Source organism: Sardina pilchardus, chromosome 16 (assembly GCF_963854185.1).
Source record: "Sardina pilchardus chromosome 16, fSarPil1.1, whole genome shotgun sequence".
Taxonomy (NCBI): Eukaryota; Metazoa; Chordata; class Actinopteri; order Clupeiformes; family Clupeidae; genus Sardina; species Sardina pilchardus.
The window spans coordinates 6,209,303-6,235,468 of NC_085009.1; the positions used below are offsets into that span (position 1 = coordinate 6,209,303).

A 26,166-nucleotide genomic window follows, 5' to 3' on the forward strand; every position below is an offset into this window, starting at 1 on the left:
CTGGCAATCACATAAATTTATAATCACAATCACATTTTATTTTACAAGGAAAGAGGTACTCTTCTGTTTTCTTTCTGCATCTCTCTGTCCCTCTTTCCATTTCAATTCAGTAAGCTTTATTGGAGAAAACACACACACACACACACACACACACACACATACACACTTCATATCTAGGTTGCATATGCTGCAGTCCATTCTTTTATAAAGCTTGGTTTTAATTAAATTAGTGAAACACTGCAGTGCCTAGTATGATTAACGACTAACAGAGAAGCGACTCCTGATAATAACCACAATGGAAATACACAAAGGAGCCCTGCATCACTACAGGCTAGAGAGACTCACATGTGTGTACTGTGTGTGTGTGTGTGTGTGTGTGTGTGTGTGTGTGTGTGTGTGTGTGTGTGTGTGTGTGTGTGTGTGTGTGTGTGTGTGTGTGTGTGTGTGTGTGTGTGTGTGTGTGTGTGTGTGCGTGCGTGCGTGTGGTGTGTGTGTGGTGTGGTGTGTGTGTGTGTGTGTGTGTGTGTGTGTTTATTTGTGTGCAAATGTAAGTGTGTGTTATCTCTCTCAGGTGATACTTCTTACAGCTTCTGGGCCATCTGCAGCTGAATATGAAAGAAGAGACAAACACACACGCGGGTACAGTTGTGATGTTTTATTCATATTTTGTTCATTTATCTTAGTGGCTGGATGTGATATCTATAAAATATGCAATATCCATCATGGTCATTCCATCCTTTCTCTTAAAATCACAAAAGCAAATAGACAAAAGTGAATACTGAAGAATAGCAGAGTTATTATTTGATCATTGTATGCTTATCTGAACATCAAATATAAAAGCCAGCAAGAAAGATGTCATGTTGAGATTCTCCCATTCCTGCGACAGCACCGGACATGTTAGATTAATTCTTCATTTACCGAGCAAATCAGGTTTGCTCCTAAATATAGCCATGTGACTCATCAGCACACAGGCGACACATACCAGATGAAGAAAAAGGGTTGCAGTGTCCAGACAAGGAAAGCAGTGTGAACAGTCTGCATCTTTAATGTGAACAGATATACTGTATGTTGCATGTGTATGCTCTCCCACTCCCCTCTCTTTCTCTCTCTCTCTCTCTCTCTCTCTATTCCACTCTTTATTTTTGTCTCTCTCTTTACTACTCACCACCACAACCACCAATATATTTGTGTGTGTGTGTGTGTGTGTGTGTGTGTGTGTGTGTCTGTGTGTGCGTGCGTGTGTGTGTTTATGCGTGTACTGTATGTGCTTGTAAGGGTGGGGGCAGGGATACAGTGCATCACAGGGCAGAGCGCAGATGAAAACACACACAGTTCAGGGTCACTTGCACTGGGCCATAAAAACAGGCTCCCAATGCGCCTCCCCGAGATGAATCGTCCAGCCCAGGGCTGCGTCTCCTCCCCTGCCAAATAAATCAGCGTACCGCTGGGTGCTGCTTCTGAGCATACACACTCCCCCCCCCCCACACACACACACCCCTCACAGTCAGCCGAGGTCACGTGACCCACAGCTTTAATGGCTGCATCACATCAGCAGGGGGTTCCTCTCTGCCATACACACCCAAATCTAAACAGTGGGAGTTTAAGCGTTGTCACTTGATTCTGGATCGGTAATTAGGCTGGCTCGCCAAGTTGGCTTGTGTAATCGCGTACAAATGAGGCAAACCAAATTCCCCCCAAAAGTGATTTCCTGTCTTCTTTCATGTGCTACACACTGATTCTTGTTTTGGCACACACCCAAGGGGTGGCGCAAACACTTGAAGTGAGTATTTACCATAATTTAATTTACACCACAAGGGCCAAGCAGCCCAGAACTTTATCTCAATGTCGCATCAGGACAGAATAAAACATCTCAAAACGGCAAGAATGAGTGTGCTTTATGCATTTAAAACCACTTTTACCACATTTAAAACCGTGTGTAATACCTGTATGATTTCATACATGAATGTATCTATTTGCTTTTCTTTTAAGCATGCTTATCTGCAACTATGTGCGTGCATGTATAGTTGTATGCAAAATTATATTTCCATGCTAATGATGTATTTCTAAGCACAAATGCATACCGGTAATCAACTTTGGGCGAAGATGTCTGCAAAATACCATAACCATAGATGCTGTGTGGAAAAAAAATATGTTTTTCAAATATAGCCTCATGATGCCCAACTTAGTCATAAGAACTCTTAACTTTTCAAAAAAAAAAAAGATACTACTCCCTCCCCTATTTGCCTGTCACCGTGTTACTACACATTCAAATGATAAACTCTTTATCGGATGTCTCTGCACACTCTCATGGACGTTGTTATCACAAACCCTGCTGCGTGGATGTTGTTTCTACCTGCTCGAGATGGCTGCTGCAGTATGGCATTGCGTTTGCGCTCCTCGGTGTATGCGGGCGCACAGGCAGCTGTTGAGAAGGAGGCATCAATAATGCACCCCGGCCCGCGGTGGGGCCCTGCCGAGAGATGCCAGACGAGGCTGCCACTGTTTCATCCTGTCGCGAGCCCTCCCATTGTCTCCTGGTGGAGGACGACGCGGCAGCATTACCGATGTGCATAAGCGCGCCGCCGCCACCAGACTTCAAAAAGAGCCGCACCGTATACCTGCATACAGAGCCAGTCATTTCTTGCTGAACGCACCATAGAGGGGGAAAAAAGGTAGTTGGCTCAGCTGTCTGTGGATCTCATGTTTTAAATCATTTTCTTTCTGCACCTCCACATCCACCCCCAAACCCCAGGAATTGGGATGTCTGCCTTGTATGAGACCAGTTACGGGGCTTATTACGGGGAGTATTTTTAAACATAAAAGTAATTAAAAGTTAAAAAGTTAAAAGTATTTTCCTCTGCTTAGTTGGCCTGTGTAAACATTCGCCAGATGTGTGTGGCATATAAAGAGCTGTTACTACCATATGTTATATACAGAGAGCATTTGAGATAGAGAGAGAGAGAGAGAGAGCGTATGTGATAGAGAGAGAGAGAGAGAGAGAGAGAGAGAGAGAGAGAGAGAGAGAGAGAGATAAAGATGGAAGAGTTGGAGGAGAAGGGACAGAGTCCAGCCATGAAGTGTGTGCATCCAAGGGGAACATACAAGCTAGAAGTGTCAGTCAAACTCCAGCTGTCAACTGCTGAAAATATACCGCCACTCCCATCTAACACACACAGACACAGACACAGACACAGACACAGACACACACAGACACAGACACAGACACAGACACAGACACAGACACACACATACACATACAGAGAGGGGGGGGAGAGGGAGAGAGAGAGAGAGAGAGAGAGAGAGAGAGAGAGAGAGAGAGAGAGAGACAGCCTTATTGAGGGCACACTGCAATTTGAGACCCTATAACTGCAACATTGGGCAATCGTGCAATCTCAGGTGAACAGCTGTCACAACAGGAAGCACATCTGCACAGTAGGGGAAGAGGGAAGATACATGTGCGCTTGCGCGCGCACACACACACTCACACACACACACACACACACAAATACATCCAGACACAAATTCAAACACACACACATACACACACACTCAACACACTGAGAAACTCTCGCACAACTGCATTAATAAAACATAACCTCTAATTAATATTCTCCTTACTAGGGATGCCAGAGGAAAAGAGAGGCGAAGAATCATTTTTCTCTCTCTTAATGGCCACACACACACACACACACACACCTTTACTTTCACACAGCTATTTAACTTATGCACAGCAACCCTTATTGAATGATGTAGTAACAGCTTCCCCTAAGGTGACATCATGACCAGACACGCATACTGAATCAGCTTCGGCTCATTATTGGCGTCTGTGACGTGATGAAGTGAAAGGGGAAAGTTAATTTCACTGGTTACATATTCATGAAGACACAAACCATTAAGGTAAGTCAGCAACTAAAGTTAATTAAACAGCCAGACAAGTACAGGTGTGTACAATATGTTAGAAATTAATGTGTTGTTCCGGAAAATGTTCGACACTATTCCTTAACTAGCCTGGTGGGTGATTTAGGAATGTAGCAACGGGAGATAGAGTATTCCTTGATATTCGTGGGTGTTGGCAGGGATGAATTATCTAGAGATTGTTGGTTTCCAAGACTTAATAAATAATGAAACACTAAAGCCGTTGATTCTGTTGATGTTCGGTTGATGTGTCCAGAGGCGCAGATGTGCGTATCCCTCACACAGACACGGAATCTAAAGTGGAAACATCAAAGGAACCGCTGAAACCACTGGATACGGGATTGACAGTCTCCTAGAGACCCCAGAGAACAAATTCTCACATGCAAAAGCTCACATACTCCCCCCACCACTCACTCACTCTCACACACACACACTCGCACACCCTCTCTCTCTCTCTCTCTCTCTCTCTCACACACACACACACATAAAATCTACGCAGAAACTTTCTGTCAAACATCCCCTCCCCCTTTAGCTAGAGAACATCAGATGCATAAGTCAGTCCACAAGAGCTATACCATCACTGCGAGGGCTTTCGATTAGTCCCTCTAAATTGCTCAAAGTAGTTATAAAATAAATCAAACTCTGCATTATTAGATGTTGTGTGCTTTCATGTACAGTACATGGTATACAGAAAGATGCATGGCAGGTGTGAGATGTATGTAATCAAGAACCTGTCTGAGACATGATGAAAATTAGGTCTCTAAAAAGACAGGTGAAAACAGCTGTTTCTGTGTTCATATACTGTGTGTTCTGTGTATAATCTATAATGAGCTGGCTGGTAGGAAAAGTGTAGAAACCTAGTGTGAGCTGACAGAAAAAGATTGCTACAAAGAGTGTCATGTTTCAAAACTGCCTGTTCTCACAAGAATATGGCAGAAACAAGATCACTGACAGCAGCCAATTGAATGTGTTCACATTTAGAAGTGGCTAATGGAACTGACAGTACTAACAGTAACTGTGCAATCGTTATGATAGCAAAATAATGAAGTGTTTAATTTATGCTCTAACAGCTATTCCTAATGGAGCCTGAGAATTACACTGCAATTTACCACGGGGATGGTAAGCTTTGCCACTGCAATAGCCTACCTTTCCTAAGCAGGACAACACAAAACCTACAGTAGTAGTGTAACTGATGAGTGGTAAGATTACACAATGGATAATATGAAACAGAGTGATTAGAGATAAATATACAAGGTGATATAAAGCAGCACAAAGCAGCACATACACAAGAAATAAAAGAGAAAAAGTATTGTCATCATCATTCTACATCAATACATCATTTGAAACACTGTATATATGCAAAAACGCATACAGAATGTTTCAAATGATTTATTGATGTAGAATTGCACAGTTACTACTACTAATACTTCAACTACTGCTACTTCTACCACTACGACTACTAGTAACAATACATTTATAAAGCCCTTTTCTAGACACTCTAGTCTACAGAACATCTATACATAGCTTAAAAATAAAAGCTTGAAGAGATGTTTGATGAGAGACGTATGTGGTTGACTAGGGGAGTTATTTAATAAGAGAAAGCTAGTTTGAAGAGGTGGGTTTTGAGACGCTGCCTGGCAGATGGTGTTTGACAGTCTGAAGTGGTTAGGAACGGTGTTCCAGAGGGAGGGTGCAGCTGCAGAAAAGGCCCCGACGCCCAGGTCTGGAGCTTGGTAGTGGTGGTCTCTAAGGTATCTGCATTCATAAACCTGTGCCGATGTGTTGAGACTGAGAAGAGGTGGGGGAGGAGGTCGGTGAGATGGGGTGTGGCCAGGCTGATTAATGCTTTGTGGAGGTTCTGAAGGACCAGGGTGAAGTGGTCTCAGCGCCGGGTGGAGGTGAGCAGGTGGGTAGCAGCGTCATGGAGATATCGGAGCTTCTTGGTGGATTTGTGCGGTAAGCCACAGAGAAAGCTCTTAGCCATAGAGAGAGCTCTTAAAGCAGTCGAGTCTAGAGGCGATGAGGGCATTGATGAATGTTGTGGACGGACGTGGTCCAGGTAGGGAGCCTGTGTGGCCTCAGGCTGCAGGCTGCTGTCTCCTGGCCCCTGCCAGAGCAAAAACACATCCACAAACACACCAGCATGGAACAGGATGGAATCACTAGCAGTAAAGACCCATTTACACCAAAGATTCGTAACGAGACTAGCTGCAACAACTGGACTCAGTCTCAATGAGGGGCAACCCTAAGAACTAAGAAGAGGTAACAACATGGCATATCAACTGAACAACAGTAATCATGTTCACTCATATATGATGTGACGAGGAGATAGTAGAAATAGCTCTTCAGCTAAAGTAGATATTCATATACCTCAGTGTAGGTGACATGCTTTACAGAAGCATATGGCTCACATCTTCCCTAGAATATAGACAGAGCCATTAACCACTGAGGAATCAGAGACATGAATGATGGTGTTTCGACAAAGTTTTTGCTAATTTGTATACAAGAAACAGATAAAATGTACTTTAAACAAAACAAGTATACATTTAAAACTAAAAAAAATATGGGGGGGGGGGGGGGTGTACATTGCCATCTGGACTTTACTGGAATGGTTTGGTATAAGTCATTAGGTTGCAGAATTATGAGAAATTAATTGGCGAGAAACAGTGAAGATCACTAGAAATTGTTGGTTTTATTGATGGCTCTTGATGGTTGTCTGTGTCAATCCTACACATGGTCCGTCTGCTGCTGTTCCCTGCTACCCGAAACCTCCCCCTAGGGGATGGAGCTTTTGTGGTTCTCTGTGGTACTCCAGAGAGTGGTTTCCTGTTCAGCCTCCTTGTTCCTGTCTCCAGGCTCTGGCCTCAACACTCTCACCTTTTCTCCGCTTTCTGCTTTCAGTCCCTCTGAACCTAAACACAATGGGGGAACATTTCATTAAAATTCAATGCTGAACAATTTTGATGTTTTAAATGTGAGCTCTTTGCATAGCCCACTGATTTTGCGCTGAGCTCAAGTCACACCCACGCCCTTCTTACACCCAATCTGAGCAGATGTCTTCTAGCCTACTCACCCAAAGTTGAGTCCACTTTATCCTGGAGAGTCAAGCACAGCTTTCACATCGTCGTCCACTATCTCCAGCTCTTTCCTGTCTCTACCTCTTAACTGGAGTTTTTCCATCACAAGCTGAAAATCCTCTTCCCTCTGTTCATTGCTATCCATTTCTTCTAACTCTTTGTCCAAGAGCGCGTCAAGGTCGTTAAGAACACATACGACATCTTCAGGGATCTCCACGGGCAGAGTTAATCCCTTTGCCCTCTACCTGGACCTCTTTTCCAGTCTAATTCTGCCATGTTCAACCTGCTTTAGCTCCCTTATCAGAAGCTTTTCCTTTTTTGGTCTTCTATACTAGTTAGAAGTAGTAGTTAGAAGCAGATTCTTAGGTTACAGAATTATGTTTGTTGGTGAATCTGTGAAAAGGGGTAGGCCTAGGCGAAATAATCAGGTCTTATTTGTATTGTTTTTAGATATTTCGTGTTCTGTTTACTTTATTATATCTGTAAAGCGCTTTGTAGGCCTACCTTTGCTTAGGAAAGCACCCCTGAATAGCTTATGTTGTGACGGTAGGCCATTTGGCACATCCATCTTCGTTGGTGGAATGAGTTCATATTTTGTCAGTATGGAATGAGTTGCCAGTGCTCTGCGTTCCTGTGATAGTTTTGAGTCTTTCAAAAAGCGTCATAGGCTAGGCCTACTACTGTATATATATCTGACATATATTCAGCTAATTAAATCATTCTTGGCTCTTATGAGTTATGGCTGCTATATTCTTAATGCAGATTTAGCCTAACTCTTTAAAACTATTTAGCTTTCTGTTGTTTTCATTCTAGGCCTTCATTCTTGTATTAAGCCGTAGGCTATGTCGCTTACAAAAGCGTCTGCTAAATTCCATAAACATAAACATTAGCCTACCATCAGTCTAGTCCACTTGATTGTCGACCTCTGCAGACTCACATGTTGCCTGGATGTCAGCTTCGGTGGTCTCCCATAATTGAATCTGTGCATTAGCCACAGCCGTTACCCACCCCGACGGGATGCCATCTCCCATGCCATCAGCCATCTCCCAATCGGCTTGACTGGCAACTTCGGCTGTCATACAACGTGCCTGGGATCCCACCTCTGCTGTAACCCATCTAGCATGGGTTGCCACCTCCATGGTCTCCCTCTCGGTTTGTGTCGCCATCTCGGCGGTCTCCGCTATCTCCTTGTTCCATTGGTAAAATAAAGCCACAGTGCCCACAGCTGTTGCAGCCAGGCTAGCTGCACAGATAATAGGTTTAGCGCCAAACCGGTCAAAGACGTGAAGACTGCACTCCATTCTAACAAAATATAAAGGAAAAAACAGCTGTAACCTTGTTAGCTTATTTTTGAAGTGCCAGACTTCTAAACATAAGATAGCCTACACATGAAAACAACTGCATAGTTACTGTCTCCAAGGTTTGACGTCATACTTTTCATGACAGCAGGGTCGACCTAGTAGGCTAGAGTAGCCAAGGCCTAGTAGGCCAGTCAATCTAGCGTTTGACCCATAACTAATTGCAATAGTAATCATTCCAAGTGTTTTGTGATCCCTAGGTATATCTAATTAACATATCAAAAATCTACCCGTTTATATTTAGTGGAACATACTTTTTTTCAATGTCAAAGGTAGCAATTTCCAATGCATTTTGCCATTGGGATTTACTGGTGAAATGGGTAAAATTTTAAACTATAGATATCAAATTGAAACTTTCACAGTTGTTTACTCACATTAAGGCAAAGATTTTTTGTATTGCAAGTTTTCTGAAATGTGATGTTTAGATATGCAAATGTGACCAGATTTACCTAAATATGCAATAATTTGCATATATTTCTAGAAAACTAAATCTGAACAATAGGTACAGTCAGCTTCAAAATGATTGCTGCATTTTGCTTCTATATTGGATACCAAAAGCCTATGCAAAGGGAATATTAGATATTACTTCACATCACCTCAGAAATGAAGAAATCAAGTCAAGTCAAAATCAATGCGTTTCAATGGAAGTACATTATAGAACAAATGATTTTCAATGATATGGTATGATGGAAGTATCTCAAGTGACATGCCAAGTCACATAAGGAAGATATTGACCTTTAGACAACATATCAAGTGAGTTGGCATGCACTGAGATACTTCCATCATACCATATCATTGACAATCATTTGCTCTATAATGTACTTCCATTGAAACGCATTGATTTTGACTTGACTTGATTTCTTCATTTCTGAGGTGATATGAAGTGATATCAAATATTCCCTTTGCATAGGCTTTTGGTATCCAATATAGAAGCAAAATTCAGCAATTATTTTGAAGTTGACTGTACCTATTGTTCAGATTTAGTTTTCTAGAAATATATGCAAATTATTGCATATTTAAGTAAAACTGGTCTCATTTGCATATCTAAACATCACATTTCAGAAAACTTGCAATACAAAAAATCTTTGCCTTAATGTGAGTAAACAACTGTGAAAGTTTAAATTTGATATCTATAGTTTAAAATTTTACCCATTTCACCTGTAGTAAATCTCAATGGCAAAATGCATTGGAAATTGCTACCTTTGACCTTGAATAAAAGTATGTTCCACTAAATATAAATGGGTAGATTTTTAATATGTGATGCAGGAGGGTTTAAGGATCAATAAAAAGTATGAACCATTACTATTGCAATTAGTTTAAGTTTTGGCCCTTTTTTGAGCTAGATTGACTGGCCTATAGGCTAAAAAATATCTTTCATCATTCGGATGGAGGCTATTTCTGCAATAATTTCATGATTGTTTAATAACCACATAAGACTCTTAGGCTACCTCTTTAGCCAAAATAACAAACGAATCTGCTTGCAGTTAATGCAGTTCATTTAAGAACAATAATTGACAATAATAGACCCAATGAATTATTCAATTGAATGTGTATGAACCTCCATGTGTAGCCTAAAATCAAACCACTATGTAACTTCACACTGTTATGAGTGCCTTTCATGTTTGGTCTCACATCACTTTCCATGACTGAGCCTGAGACGTAGCCTACAATCAGATATTCCCTCCCTTTGGTAATGACACCATAAAGACTCCCTGGAGGCACATCTGTAAACAGGTTATCCTCTGCTCCTGATGCCAAGGGGAGCAACAAGAGAATCGGCAATCTGATCCCACCACTCTAAGCTGTTTCCTGATCACACTGTATCTCAAGATCAGCTGATCCCTGAGGTGTCCATACAACTGTCACCACCACCAAACACACACACACACACACACACACACACACACGCACACAGGTCGTTGAGCCCTGTAATCAACATTCTCTGTGGCTATGTTGCTTTAACAGATGTTTGTGAAGTGGAGTCACTGAGGATGCGTGAATGCCCGGAGAACGGTTGTTTCTGTCCATTAACAGATCCAGAGTCAGCTTGCATGAATAGTGGTTAATGTAAACTGATGGTGTAACTGATAATACATTTATAATGTAGTTGGTATATGTTACTGCATGTTTGATGAGGCAAGGCTGATGACTGGGTGTTGACAATGACCTTGCATGACATCATTTATTTTTATTTTTTCCCAGAATATCAAATGAATTTAGCTCAAATTGATGTTAATATGGTAATTCATGTTAATTAAATCACTACAGTCACACTCAAATCTAGGGAGGGCTTTAATAATTAGTTGTTCTCAACAAATAGTTGTTATTCAACACATGTGAATCTAGTCATCTCACAGGGGGTGAGACATATGAAAACAAAATGCAGTTGGAGCTTGATGTCTTTGTTGTTGTTGTTGGTGTTGGTGTTGTTAAAGATAAAGCTTAATGTTGTTATAGTTTGACATATTGTGAACAGCGTACTATTGTTGTAGTTTGACATGGTCAATTTACATTTGTATAAGGACAGCCTAAAAACATTAGAAAGTGCTGATTAATTAAGCCGTAAAAAGTGAAGCGTCATCTGGTGAAGACTAGCATTAGCTGGTGGTGTTGTTAAAGATAAAGCATGATGTTGTTATAGTTTGTCTGAAGTATGGTAAATATCATACTGTTGTCATAGTTTGACATATAGTAAACTCTTACTTCTGCATAAAGACAGACTGAAAACATTTAAAAGTGAAGTGTCATCTGGTGAAGACTAGCATTAGCTGAAAGCTGATGTGTGATACAGAAGACAGATTCTCTTTAAAGAAGATTTAAAGCAGAGACACCCATTTGAAATGGAGAGCTTTTACAAAGAGATAGAAAAGCTTTAGGCTAGTGGCAATCACTCACCGCTCAGCCCAGCAATCACCACAGAAGAGCCACAATTTCAGCAGGGGGAAGAAAAAAAAAGATTTGAATGCTCGGTCGACATATTGAGTGAAACTAGCGGATGTGAGAAACAAGTGAATGTTGAGAACAACAAGGAGACAGAGATATAGTGATTATGTGAATGAGATCACCATTCACCTGAGGTAGATGATATGCTCTGGCATCCTCTGCACGTGCTATGCTAACTGACGGACTAAAGGCCCACTTATAGACTTTTGGGGGGGTCAAATCCCCTCTCTGACCTCCCTCTCACAAGCCATGTCACTATGGTGACAGATTGGGTATGCCCATACCATACCTCCTAAACACCTCCCACTCCCATGGAAACCAACAGTGGAATCATTTCCTGCTTTGTCTTCGGTGGAAACTAATCTGTCACCAAAGGGTCATTAGTCACCTACGCACAAAGGCAAGGAGCTGACAGGGGTCAGGAAAGGGTCACCGGCAGGCATGACGTACAGCTACCACAGGGGCCTCAGAACCACCGTCCACCTCCTAAAGACCTCCACCCCCACAATGCTTTCTGCCTTTGGTGTGTTATCTCTTGTTTCAGCTCTCCAGAGCTCCTAGATAACAGCAGCCCTCCATTGCCTGGAAAGATGAACTGAAGAAGGTGAGAATGAATCTGACAGACAGCGAAGACACATAGAGCTGTGCTGCATTTTAAATACATGAAAGCAGAGAAAAGAGGATGGGGAAAGAGGGGAGGGGGTGGTGGAGGTGGTGGGGGTAGTGAGAGGACTGCATTGATCCACTCAGCCTCTGTCACACTCCACTTGCCACAGAGAAATTCATCAGGGAAGCAGAGATACTGAAAAACAACATGAGAGGAAGGAGGAGGAACAGCGAAAGTGCCAGATAGAAAAGCAGGGAAAGTGGAGAGACAGAATGAAAGAAAAGTGGAAGAAAGAACTGAATGAATGATGTATAATGGCATTAAACAACTACCCCCCTCGCACACACCAACGGGTTTTTGCTGCTACGGAACTTGACCAGCCACCCTCTGACAGATGGCAAAGGGAATGACACCATCACCCACACACCCCAGCACACACACACACACACAGACAGACACACACACAGACACAATGGCAAAGACACATTTTTAAATGCCGCTTAATCATCTTCATCTGCCAAACAGCGACCAGAAGCCAATCTTAGACACCACAGTGGGTCGATAATGTCCCTTAAATGGGAGAATGAATAGCCTCAGCTAGCAGGTGTCACAGACTCACGGACACATCTGTTGTGTCATTTGTTTGCGTTATAAATGACTAACGTGCCCATAGCGTAATGACTGCATACGTTAACTACTGTAATGAATAACCTATGTGTGCCCATACATTATGCAGACGACGTGGATGTAAGTCGAATGAAAGAGTTTGATGCAAGGCTGGGGTTTGGAGTCTGATTATGCGCGGGGTGCAGCTGGGTCAGCCCGTTTGGTAACGACGTAAACCGTCGCGCAGGATGGAGTGGCGGCCTGTTCTGGCCCCAAGGGGCCGGCTAGCCTGCAGAGAGTAATGATTTGCTTCTGACTGATGATGTGGTTACATTCAAGACTGTCTTTGTGCTCAAACCTTTCTTGAATTCATTTTCTACTGAGCATAGAACCGTGATTATTATTATGCCCAAAACATGCTGGCAGCAAAAAGCACACAGGCCTCATGGCAGCTTGAGGAAATTGTGGTTTTTACTAATTGCTTATTTTTAAAAATAGGCGTTGACACACAGAAGCCGCAAACGTTTTCTTTCTTTCTTTAGACTTCCTGTTTTCATCTCAGTGTTGGAGTTCCCCTAAAAGCTATGAAGAATGAGTTCTATTACTAATGCTGACAAACAAACTCCCTCACAAACTCTCTCAGTGCAGTTGTTTTGACATTAAATTGACATAAGCAGCCAGACGTACTCTTCAAGAAGTCAAGGAGACGCTTTTCACAGTTCTTTTGTGCGCTACTCAAGAGGTTTGACGTCTTCAGAGATCTTTATATGCCGAAAAAATATGCTTCAAATGTCTCCAAAAGAATGTTTGTGCCAAGACACAAACACTAAAATGAGGGGGAAAAGACGGGAAGTTTTGTGTAAAGTGGAAAGTTTGTGGGTCAAAAGCGTCTCTGAGCACAGTGCTTGGGATCACACCATCAAAACATCTCTTCTTCATCTTTAGTTTCACAATGAGATAAAGAATGTCTTCAATCAACAGACACGCCAGACACGATACAATATCAATTCATGAGCTATGCTAAGAACATATGCCTGTACAAGCATTCATCTTCCATCCAACAGTGCCTGCGTGACAGTGGTTGCTAATTTTTTTTGCCTCAAACAAATAAATCTACGATACTGAGGAATATGGGTAATGCTGGATGCACGCCATCCCATTGCTCACCAAGTCCCAAAGTGCCTGTTGGCAGAAATGTTCTATCTGCTATGATTGTTGCCTGGCCCGAGGCATAAGGAGGTCTTATTAGAAAGGCATGTGTTTTTGAAGGGGGTCGATATTTTTCTCGACGTGTTCTAACTCATCTGGTGTCTGTCAAAACCCTCTCTCTCCCATTACACACCTGTGGTGTTCTGTGGGACTAATAATTGCCTGTTTGTCTTGCCTCCGGGGTTCTTACCTGAAGAACAGTCATACAGCAAAACCACTTGAAGCAAAAACCCACATGTCTGCAATTTAGTTCAGTTCAGTCGGTTTCCCATCACTCTTGCTCGTCGCAGAGGCCCTTTGGAACTCTTAAGGATTTAAGGACAGAAGATTATCTCAGTGTATATCATGTTGCTGGAACATTCTTCTCTCCAAAAAGCAACGAGAGAGGACCTCAGCAGTAGGTTACATCGGGACAGGCTTTGGATTTATTTTATTTTGTTTCACTATAAAAGTACGACTTGGGAACTATTATATATATTTTCAAGGTAATCTCTCTCTGCAAACCTAGAAACAAAGAGGCCATTTATCTTAAGGGTTATTTTTCATCTCACCCCAAGGGTTATCTTCCAAATTTCAAAAACATAATGGTAAAAAAAAGCAAGAGAAACAAAGAGAGAATGCATTTAATAAATCTAATGAATTTAGTCGACGCAGTCCCCAGACCCCGAGTTGCAATCTATGCTCCACGACTTCAGGTGGGAGGCCTGGAAGAACATTAAAGAATGCCTTCATTAAAGCCCTGCTGTGCACTGCGGTTTTCACAATGGAATACTTCGGCGGCAGTCTTGTTTTGTTTACTTGTTTTTATAGTGTTTGGGCCCTTCCTCTATAAAAAACCTGTACTCTCGTAAGTGCAGGCAGGCCCGATGGTGGTTACGTTGGCCTAGGTTGTCGTTCTGTGCACACAGCCAAGGTGACCCCTTTTTGTCCGTTCAGCTCGACATCCCAGTGGGTCTGCACACCCCACTTTCCGTATTGACCTTTACAAAAGAACCACTGATCTAAGATAACGTCGCTAATGACTCGAAAGTTTTCTGAGAGTTTGCCAGCTTTACATGTCTTTTCTTACCCTGAAGCCCACGGAACACCAGTAAGGTTAATACGCTATTTGAAGTTAATGCAGTCAATTCCCTCCCGCTCGGCTCATGTGGCGTTCCTGTTGTGATCAAAACTGGCAGTCTTTGGAGCCAAGGAAAGGGACCGTTTTCCTGAGGCTGCTGTAACACAATTAGGAATGGTTGCACTTACAGTGTAGTCCTTAAAGCCATCTCAGATTTTTTTTTCTTTTACTTCTTTTATTTTTTATCTGTTGAGAGGATCGTTGGCTTTGATGAATGGGTTTCCTCCATTATCCAAAGCTAATGTTAATTTAATGTGTTATTTTTCTTACAGACGAATCGGTAATTCATCCCACGCCTTCACGGAGAAGAAAAGAAAGCATTACCCATCTTTTTTTGAATGAAAAAAAAAGAAAAGAAAAAACCTCTCTCCATTTTTAATCTTGCTAATGCCACTTCTTGTCGCGTCCCTCAACGAGGCGGCTGCCAATTCTATAAATCCATTTGATGGCGGGAGGGATGGAGGATAACTGTCTGGGACTCGCATTGTGAGAAATGTTTCGGACAGAATTATAGCCGCTGCATATGGCCGTGTGCTTCTGAATGGGGCTCCTGCATATTTGACTACGGCTTTTACATTAGCTGAGGCAGCATAAGAGAAGGCAGCATCAGAGAAGGCTTTTTCGGCACAGGGCATCTTAATCGATCAGAACTTCCTGGATATACTTGGCCGACTGTAAATGTCCTTATTGATCCTAATAACATACTTTTATAGACGCAAATGTTAAAGAACATTAGCAATTCGGCTCCAACTTTTTTTTTTTTTTTAGTGTCAAGAGAATCTTTGGGTTGATTTACCCTCAGACTTATGTCAATAATAATAATAAAAGATTCTGGCACTCAATTTCAGTTTCAACACATAATAAAACACAGAGAGAACAGATTTGAAAAATGATACCGCACATTTTATTGCACTTTATAATTTATAAGAAAATAACAATAATGATTAAAAAAATGTCATGGATCAAATGATAAGATGATCCTTTTTTTTCTCTCTCTAATCCCACCTTTTGAATGAAACATCAAGCCAGACTCATCTGATTTCACAAACCAGACCAGAACATAAACCAGAGAAGAAGAGGGGAGGTAGGGGGGAAGGGATGAACAGGAAAACAAGGTTGTGTAGGACAGCAACGCGCAATTACATGTCACAGTTCAGTTTTGACTGGTGTATGGCAATTAACATGAAGAGTGGCCAATATGGACAGCCAGCTCAGCTAAAAGGCTCGCTTTCACGTAGTCATAACAAGATCAGACACAGAGAAAGCAAAACACAGTCACCGCACTACAGTGGGCATATACAATAATAAATAAAAAAAAAAAGAGAAAAGAATCCCCATCGTTATGTAACCAATGCCATTACAGCCTCCTTGCGTTTTAACAAGACAGAAACGGAGCGCAAGATTCATCTTTTTTCTCTTTTTCTTCCACACACCCATTCATTAATTCATTCACTTTCTGCTTTCATCCGACAAGAACGAACAAACAAACAAACAAACAAACAAACGAACAAACAAACAGCCACAAACACGCACGCCAGCTGTCAGTCACCGTTAGCCTCTTAGAGGCACATTTGGCTTCAGTATCAATGGCACAAACGAAACGACAAGGTCAACACAGCAACGTCTGGTTTTGGAAGTTATTCATCCTGGGACTAAAACGTCACAGCCATGAAAACAGCATCGATAAAGAAAAAAAACAAAACAAACAAACAAAAACAAGAGGGTCTTCTTAGTAGCAGCAGACCATTTCAGCGGGTTTGGCGGCCACAGAGGATAAGAGTACAGTTCCACAAACTTGACCAAGTAAATAGAGAGAGAGCGAGCGAGAGAGAGAGAGAGAGAAGGGGCGAGGGGTGGGGAGGCCAGGGAGTAGACCAGGGGTGGGGGGTGTTAACACTGAGAAACTCGGGAGTCTCTTGGCAAGTATTGTAGAACAGGATGGGTTTTGTGGCATGGATTCTTTTCTTTGTCATTTGATGAGTCGACAATGTAAGAACGATCAAACTTTCACAGTATGGGATGCCCTCAAAACAAGATGTCATAGAGAGACAACAGCGGCAAATAAAAAGAAAAATGTGATGAGGTGAGTTTTTTAAAGGCTGGTGCCTCATATATAGTTTTTTTCATGCCCTGCCCCACCCCCATAAGAAGCAATATTCATATTCTCTTTAGAAAACAATTTACATCCGTTTCAGCATGTTTTTACTTTATACAATATTTACCACGTCGCGACAAAACGTCTGTTTGTTGGGGGGTTTTCTTTCGCTCTTTTTCTTGTAGACTCGTAGATTTTTGTACAGCAGTCATTCCACAGCCTGGCTTGGCATTAAATGTCTCTTGAAGAAGCCTACATTCACTACAGTACCTTATACTCACATTCCCCACGTTGCTGAACCAGGCTGTTTCGGAGATCTATGAGTTTCTGTGCAATTACATCTCCACACCAGTAGGGGGGGAGATGGAGAAATTTTGGCCTTTGTATCAGTTTTAAGTCAGTGCTTCAGCTCTTGCCGACCATCCCTTTTGTTTTTGATTGGGTCTCAGTCCGAAGGGAGGCGACAGCCAAGGAGAGAGGGGCGGGGACTGGAGGTGATGCGGAAATGGACTTCTAGAACATTCTGTTGCCTCCTGCCACGTCCTTGAGGTGATCTCGAAGCAGCCAACGAAAACTCCATTTCCCCATGACCTCCATGATGTTTTTTTTTTGTTTTTTTCCGAGGGTGGAGGAGAGGGGTTCAACTCTGTCTCTTAAGCTTCAACTCCCGACGGACGCCGCGTCGCCGACATTTAAGGTCGCGGCTGGCCGCGCTGACCTCGACGGGGGCCCCGGCTTCACTTCATGTCCACGTCGAAGTCCAGCACGAGCAGCTTGGTCTCCTCGGTGCCGTTGCGGCTGCCCACGGCGCACACCAGCTTGGTGTTGGAGGCGCGGATGCGCCACACCACGCCGCCGCTGCCGCCGCTCTCCAGGCTCACCAGGTCGCGGACGAACTCGCCCGTGCGCAGGTCCCACAGCTTGACCGTGCCGTCGTCCGAGCTGGTCACCACGAAGCTCTTGTTGAACTGGAGGCACGTGACGGCGCTCTGGTGTTTGTGAGGCCCTGGGGAGGGACGCAGAGGTGGCAAGATGTTAGCATTAGCCGTTTGGGTCACGCTTTTTGGGACAATACCAGTGTATCGCTGGAGCAACCATAGGCAAAATATATAACAATGGCAGTTAGCCACTAGCTTTGGCTGCTGCATGTCTACCTTCTATTAGCTTCACACACACACACACACACACCCACCCAGGCATTTCATAACGGAGGAATAGCTGCTTGTGTGGATTATCCTCCATCAAGACAGCCAATTTTAGAGACTTTGGGAATGAAAAGTCTAACTGGCAATAAAGTTTCTGATTACTCTGAATGGCTGACTGGAGACCGTAAACGGCAACAGTTGAGCAGAGTAAAACGTAATCACAAGGAATCTGATCAACTCAAACAGCTTGATGGCAACCACTTGTTATGGGGCAGGGCGCTGTGTTGTTGCGTTGTGTGTGTTTGTGTTTTTTTTTGTGTTGTATAAATGGCCGCTTGTCTGCTTTTCCTGGCTCGCCCGTTTTGTTTTTGTAGCGTAATTGTGTAGGAGACAAACACAGAGGATCGAGCCCAGTCTCGCTCTGCTGAGTAAATCGGCCAGGAATGCAGGGACCATTGTAATCCCTTTCCGTCACCTTTGTGTGTGTGTGTGTGTGTGTGTGTGTGTGTGTGTGTGTGTGTGTGTGTCTGGAAATACCCACTGACCCCATTGCTGGCCTGACCTACTGATTCCCCATCTCAACACCCATCCTACCCCATCCACTAATTACAGTCCACTGATGACTGGGTTGCACACCGCCCTGTCTCTCTCAGTAAGCCTATCAGCTGTATCTCTGTCGCTCTGTGACTAAACTCCATCTCCCTGCAATCCCATTTCATGTTGTTATCTCATAACTCCTCCCCTGGTCATTTCTGTATCGGTACCTTTGTGAACAAAACAAAAAACCTCTCACGCTCTCACTCACTCGCTCGCGGTCTCCCTTGGTCTCTCTTACCTTGTAGAGTCTGTAGGCACTGTCCGGTTTTGATGTCCCATATCTTGACGGTGGAGTCGGCGTTGCCCGAGACCAGGATGTTGTCCTTGAGCTCCATGCCGCTGGTCAGGGACTGGTGGCCGGTGAGCGTGTGCACGCAGTTGCCCGTCTCCACGTCCCACACGCGGATTGACGTGTCCAGGGAGCCGCTCACCACGTGGATGCCGTCAAACTGGGGGAACGCCGAGAGGAAACGTTTACTAAACATTCACCGACTAACGTACTTCACAACATAGCACTTCCATTACAGGTTGCACTTGGTTGATGTATGTGGGTAATATGTATTTGTCTATCCACTTGAGAATGAATTCAGATGATAGATTGCCAGGATATGAAGCTAGATCCCTGTAGGGTGATGCCATTTTGTTTGTGTTGGTACATGTGCTAGCTTGTTTCACACAAAACCCATTAGTTAGCAGGTATGTGCTGACAAGGAGTTTGCAGTTATGTGTTGACAATTAGTTTGCAGTTATGTGTTGACAAAAGCATGCGTATATACATACATACACGTGTGTGTGTGTGTGTGTGTGTGTGTGTGTGTGTGCCTCACCTGCAGCGAGTAAACGCGGTTGGTGTGTCCCTGCAGCGTGTGCAGGCAGGTCTCGGTCTCGGGGTCCCACACCTTGACATTGAAGTCGTAGGCGCCGCTGACCACCCGCCGGCCGTCGTACTGGACGCAGCGCACGGCCGCCACGTGGCCCATGAGCACGTGCAGGCACTGGCCCGACTCCACGTCCCACACGCGCAGCGTCGCGTCCCGAGAGCCGCTCACCACCCTGCAGGAGGAGGACAACACGCCATTAGAGAGGAGGAGAGGAGGAGGAGGAGGAGGAGGAGGAGGAAGGAGGAGGAAAACAATTCATTAGGGAGGAGAGGGGAGGAGGAGGAGGAGGATGAAGAGGAGGAAGGAGGAGGAGGAAAACAACACTTTATTAGAGAGAAGGAGGAGGAGGAGGAGGAAGAAGAGGAGAAGGAGGAAGAGGAGGAGGAAAACACCACTTCATTAGAGAGGAGGAAGAGGAGGAGAAGGAGGAAGAGGAGGAGGAGAACAACACTTTAATGAGGTGTTGTTTTCCTCCTCCTCCTCTAATAGAGAGAAGGAGGAGAAGGAGGAAAACAACAATTCATTGGAGAGGAGGGGAGGAGGAGGAGGAGGAGGAGGAGAAGAACACTTCATTAGAGAGGAGGAGGAGGAGAGGAAGAGAACACCACTTCATTAGAGAGGAGGAGGAGGGGAGGAAGTAATGGAGAAGGGAGAGGCCGGTAACTCTCTTAAGGAGCCGGTTCCTCAGAGGAAGTGCTGCTCTGCCTCTGCTCATTTATTAGCCCTGTTTACTTCCAAATCTGATAAGCACAGTTAGCACAAAGAGGCTTGGGGATACACACAGGCGGTCCGTAGAGACACACACACACACCCACCCACCCACACACACACACTATACACACCCACACACTATACACACAGCATATACACCCACACTATACACACATAACCCCCTTAGCTAAAACAATTCCCATGTTAACACACACACACCAATTCACACGGGGATCCCCACAGAGACGTTAACGTTAGCGTCTACACAGACGCGGTCGCTCACCTCTTGCCGTGCAGGTGCATGCAGCGCACCGTGGACGTGTGGCCGTAGAGCGTGTGCACGCACTCGCCCGTCTCGGCGTTCCACACCTTGAGCGTGCGGTCGGTGGAGCCGCTGATGATGGTGCCGTCCTGCATCTGGGACGCCCACACGCCGCCCGTGTGCCCCACCAGCGTCCGCAGACACTGTGGGCGGAGAGAGAGAGAGAGAGAGAGAGAGAGGGAGGGAGGGAGAGAGGGAAAGGAGAGGGAGAGAGAGAGGGAGTTATTAATGGCTATGTAACACTAGCATCATTACAATCCCTGCTTTAACAATCACTGTTATGCTTTTCCTTCCAATTGAGCATTTCATTATCTTGCTGAGAGAGGGAAGGAGAGAGAGAGAGAGAGAGCGAGTGAGAGAAAGAGAGACAGACACAGAGAGAGAGAGAAAGAGCGAGTGAGAGAGATGGGATGTGTGCGGGGGACGGGGAGTGGAGCGGTGGTGATCAGGGAGGGGAAATTGGGAGAGCAGAGAAAATGATTCACAACGTCTGGGATCGCGCACCGACTTATTTCCACCGCTGCGCTCCCCCACCCACTCACCGAGATTATTTACAAACATAACAGCTCCTCGAAAACGACGGCAAAATATCCCCTTTCAGCCCGCCCGCCCGCCCGCCCCGCACTGCACTGCACCGCGCGCCTCTGCCACACGGTCTCGTAGGTCACCCCCACACGCCTCCCCCTCATCAACCCCTTTCAGCCAGACAAAAACAGATGTCTTTGGGGTCCCTGTCTCTCTTCTCCATCATCTCACAGAGGGAGAGAGATGGATGGAGGGAGGAAGAGAGAGATGGAGGGAGGAAGAGAGAGATGGAGGGAGGAAGAGAGATGGAGGGAGGGAAAGAGAGAGATGGAGAGAAAGAGAGATGGAGGGAGGGAGGAAGAGAGAGAGAGGGAGGGAGGGAGAGAGAGAGAGCGCGCACCCACTCCCCCAGTCACGGAGAAGCGCCTTGATGAAACCTCGGCAGCCAGCCTCATCAGAGACGCTTAATGGGATATTGATGGCGGCGGCTCGCCTGGGCGCTCATTTTGGTGCGTCTTAATGTAATTGGGCGAATTTAAGTCGATGCGATTAATTCCATCGGATGACGGAAAATGCTCCCGCAAAAGTGCAAATGAATTAGGGCCCCCTGTTGATCTGGAGAGAGGAAGAGAGGAGATGAGGAGCGTGAGAGAGGGGGGAGAAGGGAGAAAGAGAAGGAGAGAGAGAGAGAGAGAGAGAGAGAGAGAGAGAGAGAGAGAGAGAGAGAGAGAGAGAGAGAGAGAGAGAGAGAGAGAGAGAGAGAGAGAGAGAGAGAGAGAGAGAGAGAGAGAGATGTGGGGGATGGATACAGAGAAAGGTCTAGAGCTGTTTGGAACCTCAATGATTTCTTGGTCTCGAGGGGCCTATGGAGAGCTTTGAGATATTTGCTCCTGCTTTCACCAGTGCTACATGCTCAAGATATTCTCTCTGCAAGAACATTTGCTGATAAGGATGCAGAGAAGCAGGTCTATATGAAAGTGAGTACATGGCAAAGAAAGAGAGTATGGGTGTGTGTGTGTGTGTGTGTACATATGTGTGAGTCTCTCTTGGTCTCGCTCTCTCGCTCACTGTGGATATATGTCTGCTGAGGTATGCATTTCTGATCCGGGGAGTCCCATGGTCTGGCTATGCGGACAGGGAATAAATCTAGTCGGTGCAACTGTACTGTTCTTCCGAGAACAGTGTTAGTGCAAACACACACACACACACACACACACACACACACACGCACGAGTGCTGAGATCTGACAATCTCCTGGAAGAAGCCAAAGGCGTGAAAACACAAAGACAAATATTTAAGCACTGCTGCTCACAGCTATGCTCCAAAAAAAACACCCCTCCCTCCCACTCTCTCTCTCTCTCCTCCTCCCTTCACATCTCCCTCCGTCTCCCTCACTTCTGTCCCCTTCTTTCCCTCCACTCCACTCCACTCCTCTCCTCGCTCTTTCTGACCGCTGGTTTCCTTGGCGATGCGGGTAAATATTGAGGCGGTTGCCGGGGGAGGGCTGGCAGCCTGACGATCACACCTGACATTCCACACATGCTCCCTCAACACCGACCGCTTAAACACCCGCATCCACCATACACCCCCCTCAAAGGCACTCGAGATATCCCAAACATAAGCACCTCCACCTGGGCACACACGGGACACGGGACAAGTGACCCCCCCACCCCCCCCCCCCCTCACCATAGTCTGCGGCTGATTAAACAGCCAATCTCCTTAACAGGCTCACCCCTCCGGTCCAGCATCAGTGAAGCTGGCCTGGACAGAGAGGCAGTGGACGGTGGATGCGCTTGTTAAAAAACGTGCATCATGCCACGCCAGGCGTCGCTGGGTTCTGCAATGCAGCTCTTTTTTCGCCTGTGTGTGTGTGTGTGTGTGTGTGTGTGTGCTGCTGCCACGCCTGTGATTGTTCCCACCCTGCCGTGCTCTCGCTCGCTCAAAACCACCGGCACATACTGTACGCTGTCACACACACACACACACACACACACACGCGCGCACGCACGCACGCACCACACCCAGTCAAAGGCCAGGGCAGGTCCAGACAGGAGAGCAGCAGGTGGAGCAGTCTCTGTTTGCAGAAGGAATGTACACCGAAACTGTGCTGACAGAGGGGGAAAAAAACCTCCTCTCCGCATAAAAAGCCGCTCCAGGCTCCCTGTGCATCTGGGTCCATGGACACACACACAACTTATTGCCAAGGAAGGCGACTATTGTACTACTGTTTGCCATCGGTTTTGGCTACAAACAGAGGAAACAATATACTCTACAGTCAACAATATACTCTATACTCTCCTGTACAGTCACCATGTATATTTCGGTGTCCAGTGTCACATTCAGCCATAAGGCCTTTTCTTGCTCACAAATGGAAAGGAACCCTCCATAGATCCACAGGCCCCTGATCTACATAATCAGCTGCTACCAGCCAGTTTGGCTAGCAGGACCAAAGAACCCTCCTTAGGCTTAGAAATGATCAATATATATCAATACCGACTAACATGAAACATATTGCTGTGATTGTTTTTCAGCCATATCGCTCAGCCCCGACTAGCCAGCCCTGATCATGTTCATCCTCTGGGGTAACTTCTCCACCCAAACCATCATGTTATGGAACAGCAGAAATCAAATCTGTCCAGCTCTAACATCGGGAAGTGTCTGGGCACACCATCACCATCAGTGACCGCACAAAGTCTCCTCAAGAGTCTGAACACTAGATCAGTGACCGAACAAAGTCTCCTCAAGAGTCTGAACACTAGATCAGTGACCGCACAAAGCCTCCGCAGCACTGTGACTGGTAGAGCATCGGCACATGGCCCTTATAGACTGCGGCTCACCGAGCGCCACCCATCCACTCAGTGTGTGCAGCAGAGCCAGAGGCTCCTGAGTGTGTGTGAGTGTGTGTGTGTGTGAGTGTGTGTGTGTGTGTGTGGTGGGGATTATCATAGGCAGGCTATCAGCAGCCATCAGCCACTACACACACTGCAGCAGATATGCAGATTATCATGGGGTGGGGAGACAATAAAGAGGGAGGCAGCGAAAAAAAGAAAGGAGAGAGAGGAGAGAGAGAAAGAAATAAAGGGAAAGAGAGAGAGAGGGGGGCACACACAAAGGGAGAAGAGATAGGAGTGGAGAATGCAGAAGATAGGAGTGAGAGAAAACAACTGAGAGGAGAGATGGAGAAGGGAGGAGAGAGAGAGAGAGAGAGAGAGAGAGAGAGAGAGAGAGAGAGAGAGAGAGAGAGAGAGAGAGAGAGAGAGAGAGAGAGAGAGAGAGAGAGAGAGAGAGAGAGAGAGAGAGAGAGAGAGAGAAAACTCTCTACAAACAGGAGTAACATGTGTGGCTGTAATCCTGAGATCCAGGCAGCTAAGAAGCGGATTCTGGAGGCATTACTGGGTGTATGCTAAAGTGAGCAGATTTCTTCACAATCAGTGGCAGAGAAATCCAAGCATGAATTCATCCATTCTAATGAGCAAATCCCCGAGAACTTGTTGACAGAATCCCAGTCCCACTGCTCTCTCTCTCACACGCTCTTTCTCTCTCTCCCTCTCTTTCTCTCTCTCCCCTCGCTCATCCATCTCTTAGGGATTGGCTTTGTCACAAACAGATGGACAGATCAGAAATTCACTTTTTCACCCTCCAGTCAAGGGACAAGGCCAAATCCTGAGAGAGAAAATGCCTTGGGAGAGAAGAGAGAAATTGCAGAAGAGTGTGAGAGAAAGGGATAGAGAGATAGAGAAAGAGAGAGAGAGAGAGAGAGAGAGAGAGAGAGAGAGAGAGAGAGAGAGAGAGAGAGTGAGTGAGTGAGTGAGAGAGAGGGGGAGTGAGGAGGGAGGGAGAGCGAGACAGGAAGATTAAGGGCATATCTTTCACAATTAATCCCTAAACCCACACTAAATCGATTAGGGATTCGAGTGACCATTCACTGACTACACTGCAGCGCACCAGACAGTTTTCTACTAACAGCCACAGCCTTCTGCCATCAATTACACTTACTGTGTACAACTATGTGCATACCAGCAACAATTTGAATCAGACCTCAGCCCCGTCCCAACACAACACACTCACAGAACTCCATTCATGGAGTAATGTGAGGACACAGACATGTGTCTGAGAGCACATGAAAGTTCCGGAACAAAAGGCAGCAGGAATTCCAACCACGTGGCCCATGACAATTCATCGTGTCAGCCCCCCCAGCCCCCCCCAGCCCTCCCCAAGAGAGGAAGTGAATGGCAGTTAATTATTACACAGCAACAGGCCATTTATGTTAACTCTTTCACTTCACCACTAAAGCACTGTTCACATAATAAATAGGTGTGTGTGTGTGTGTGTGTGTGTGTGTGTGTGTGTCCGTAGCATTACATTGTAACCTACACAAACAGCTATACCATTACACAGGGAGTATCCATTTCCTGGCCCTAATGCATCTAGATAAAGACCGTGTATAAGATAACACATTAGTGTCAGCCCAACTCCTGCACCCTGGTAATCTTAATGCCCGGTGTCTGCGAGCGAGTAATGGCTGACCACATCGCTGCCCCAAGGTCAGGTGGCTGGTGGAACAGTAATCTTGTAGTAGGTCACCATCTCCACCAACCTTGAGAGAAAAAAACCAAAACAATGGGCTCTTCCCATTTATTAACTCATAATGGGGAGTGCTTTCCGTGTGGTCTGTTCCATTAGCGGGGACGGGGGGGGGGGGGGGATGTTCCATTAACGGGGACGGGGGGGATGGGGGCGTAGGGTGTAAATGTGTTTAGGAGGGTCATTTACTCTGTGTGTGGATTGACCCTTGCTCTCATAAATAAGGCCTTATTGTGTCCAGTTATTCCAGTTGGGCATTTTGGCTGAAGTGCTGCTCTGTTCAGTGTGAGGGCGAGATGCCTGTGGTCTCTCTGTGCCTCAAAGGGACCCGTCATTCAAGGACAATCGCTGCTGATTTATGATGGCCAATCAAACAACTACCCCCCTCCCCCACCCACCATCACCCTGGCCCTCCGACCGACCGGGCTTTTTTTAGTCTGGACCTTTCGCCATTGGCTGATTTTTATCATC

General features: G+C 45.3%; 1 protein-coding gene and 1 long non-coding RNA gene across 6 annotated transcripts in view; both read right to left on the reverse strand.

Annotated features, from left to right (window-relative positions):
- Positions 1–5,483: 5,483 nt before the first annotated feature.
- On the reverse strand, positions 5,484–6,820 carry LOC134060378 (uncharacterized). The gene is made up of 3 exons (XR_009935176.1): positions 6,520–6,820; positions 6,286–6,333; positions 5,484–6,022 (listed from the first exon to the last, which is right to left on the reverse strand). It is a non-coding gene; the product is annotated as an uncharacterized LOC134060378 (long non-coding RNA).
- Positions 6,821–15,716: 8,896 nt separating this feature from the next.
- The window catches only part of LOC134059385 (F-box/WD repeat-containing protein 7-like), a 54,467-nt gene continuing 44,017 nt past the window's right edge, over positions 15,717–26,166 (reverse strand). For all 5 annotated transcript variants that reach the window (XM_062515738.1, XM_062515736.1, XM_062515737.1 and 2 more), the window contains 4 exons: positions 20,548–20,729; positions 19,500–19,725; positions 18,911–19,121; positions 15,717–17,936 (listed from right to left, as the gene is read on the reverse strand). In XM_062515738.1, the coding sequence (XP_062371722.1) occupies positions 17,668–17,936; positions 18,911–19,121; positions 19,500–19,725; positions 20,548–20,729 (888 nt within the window). In that variant the 3' untranslated portion in view covers positions 15,717–17,667. The remainder of the gene's footprint in view (positions 17,937–18,910; positions 19,122–19,499; positions 19,726–20,547; positions 20,730–26,166) is intronic.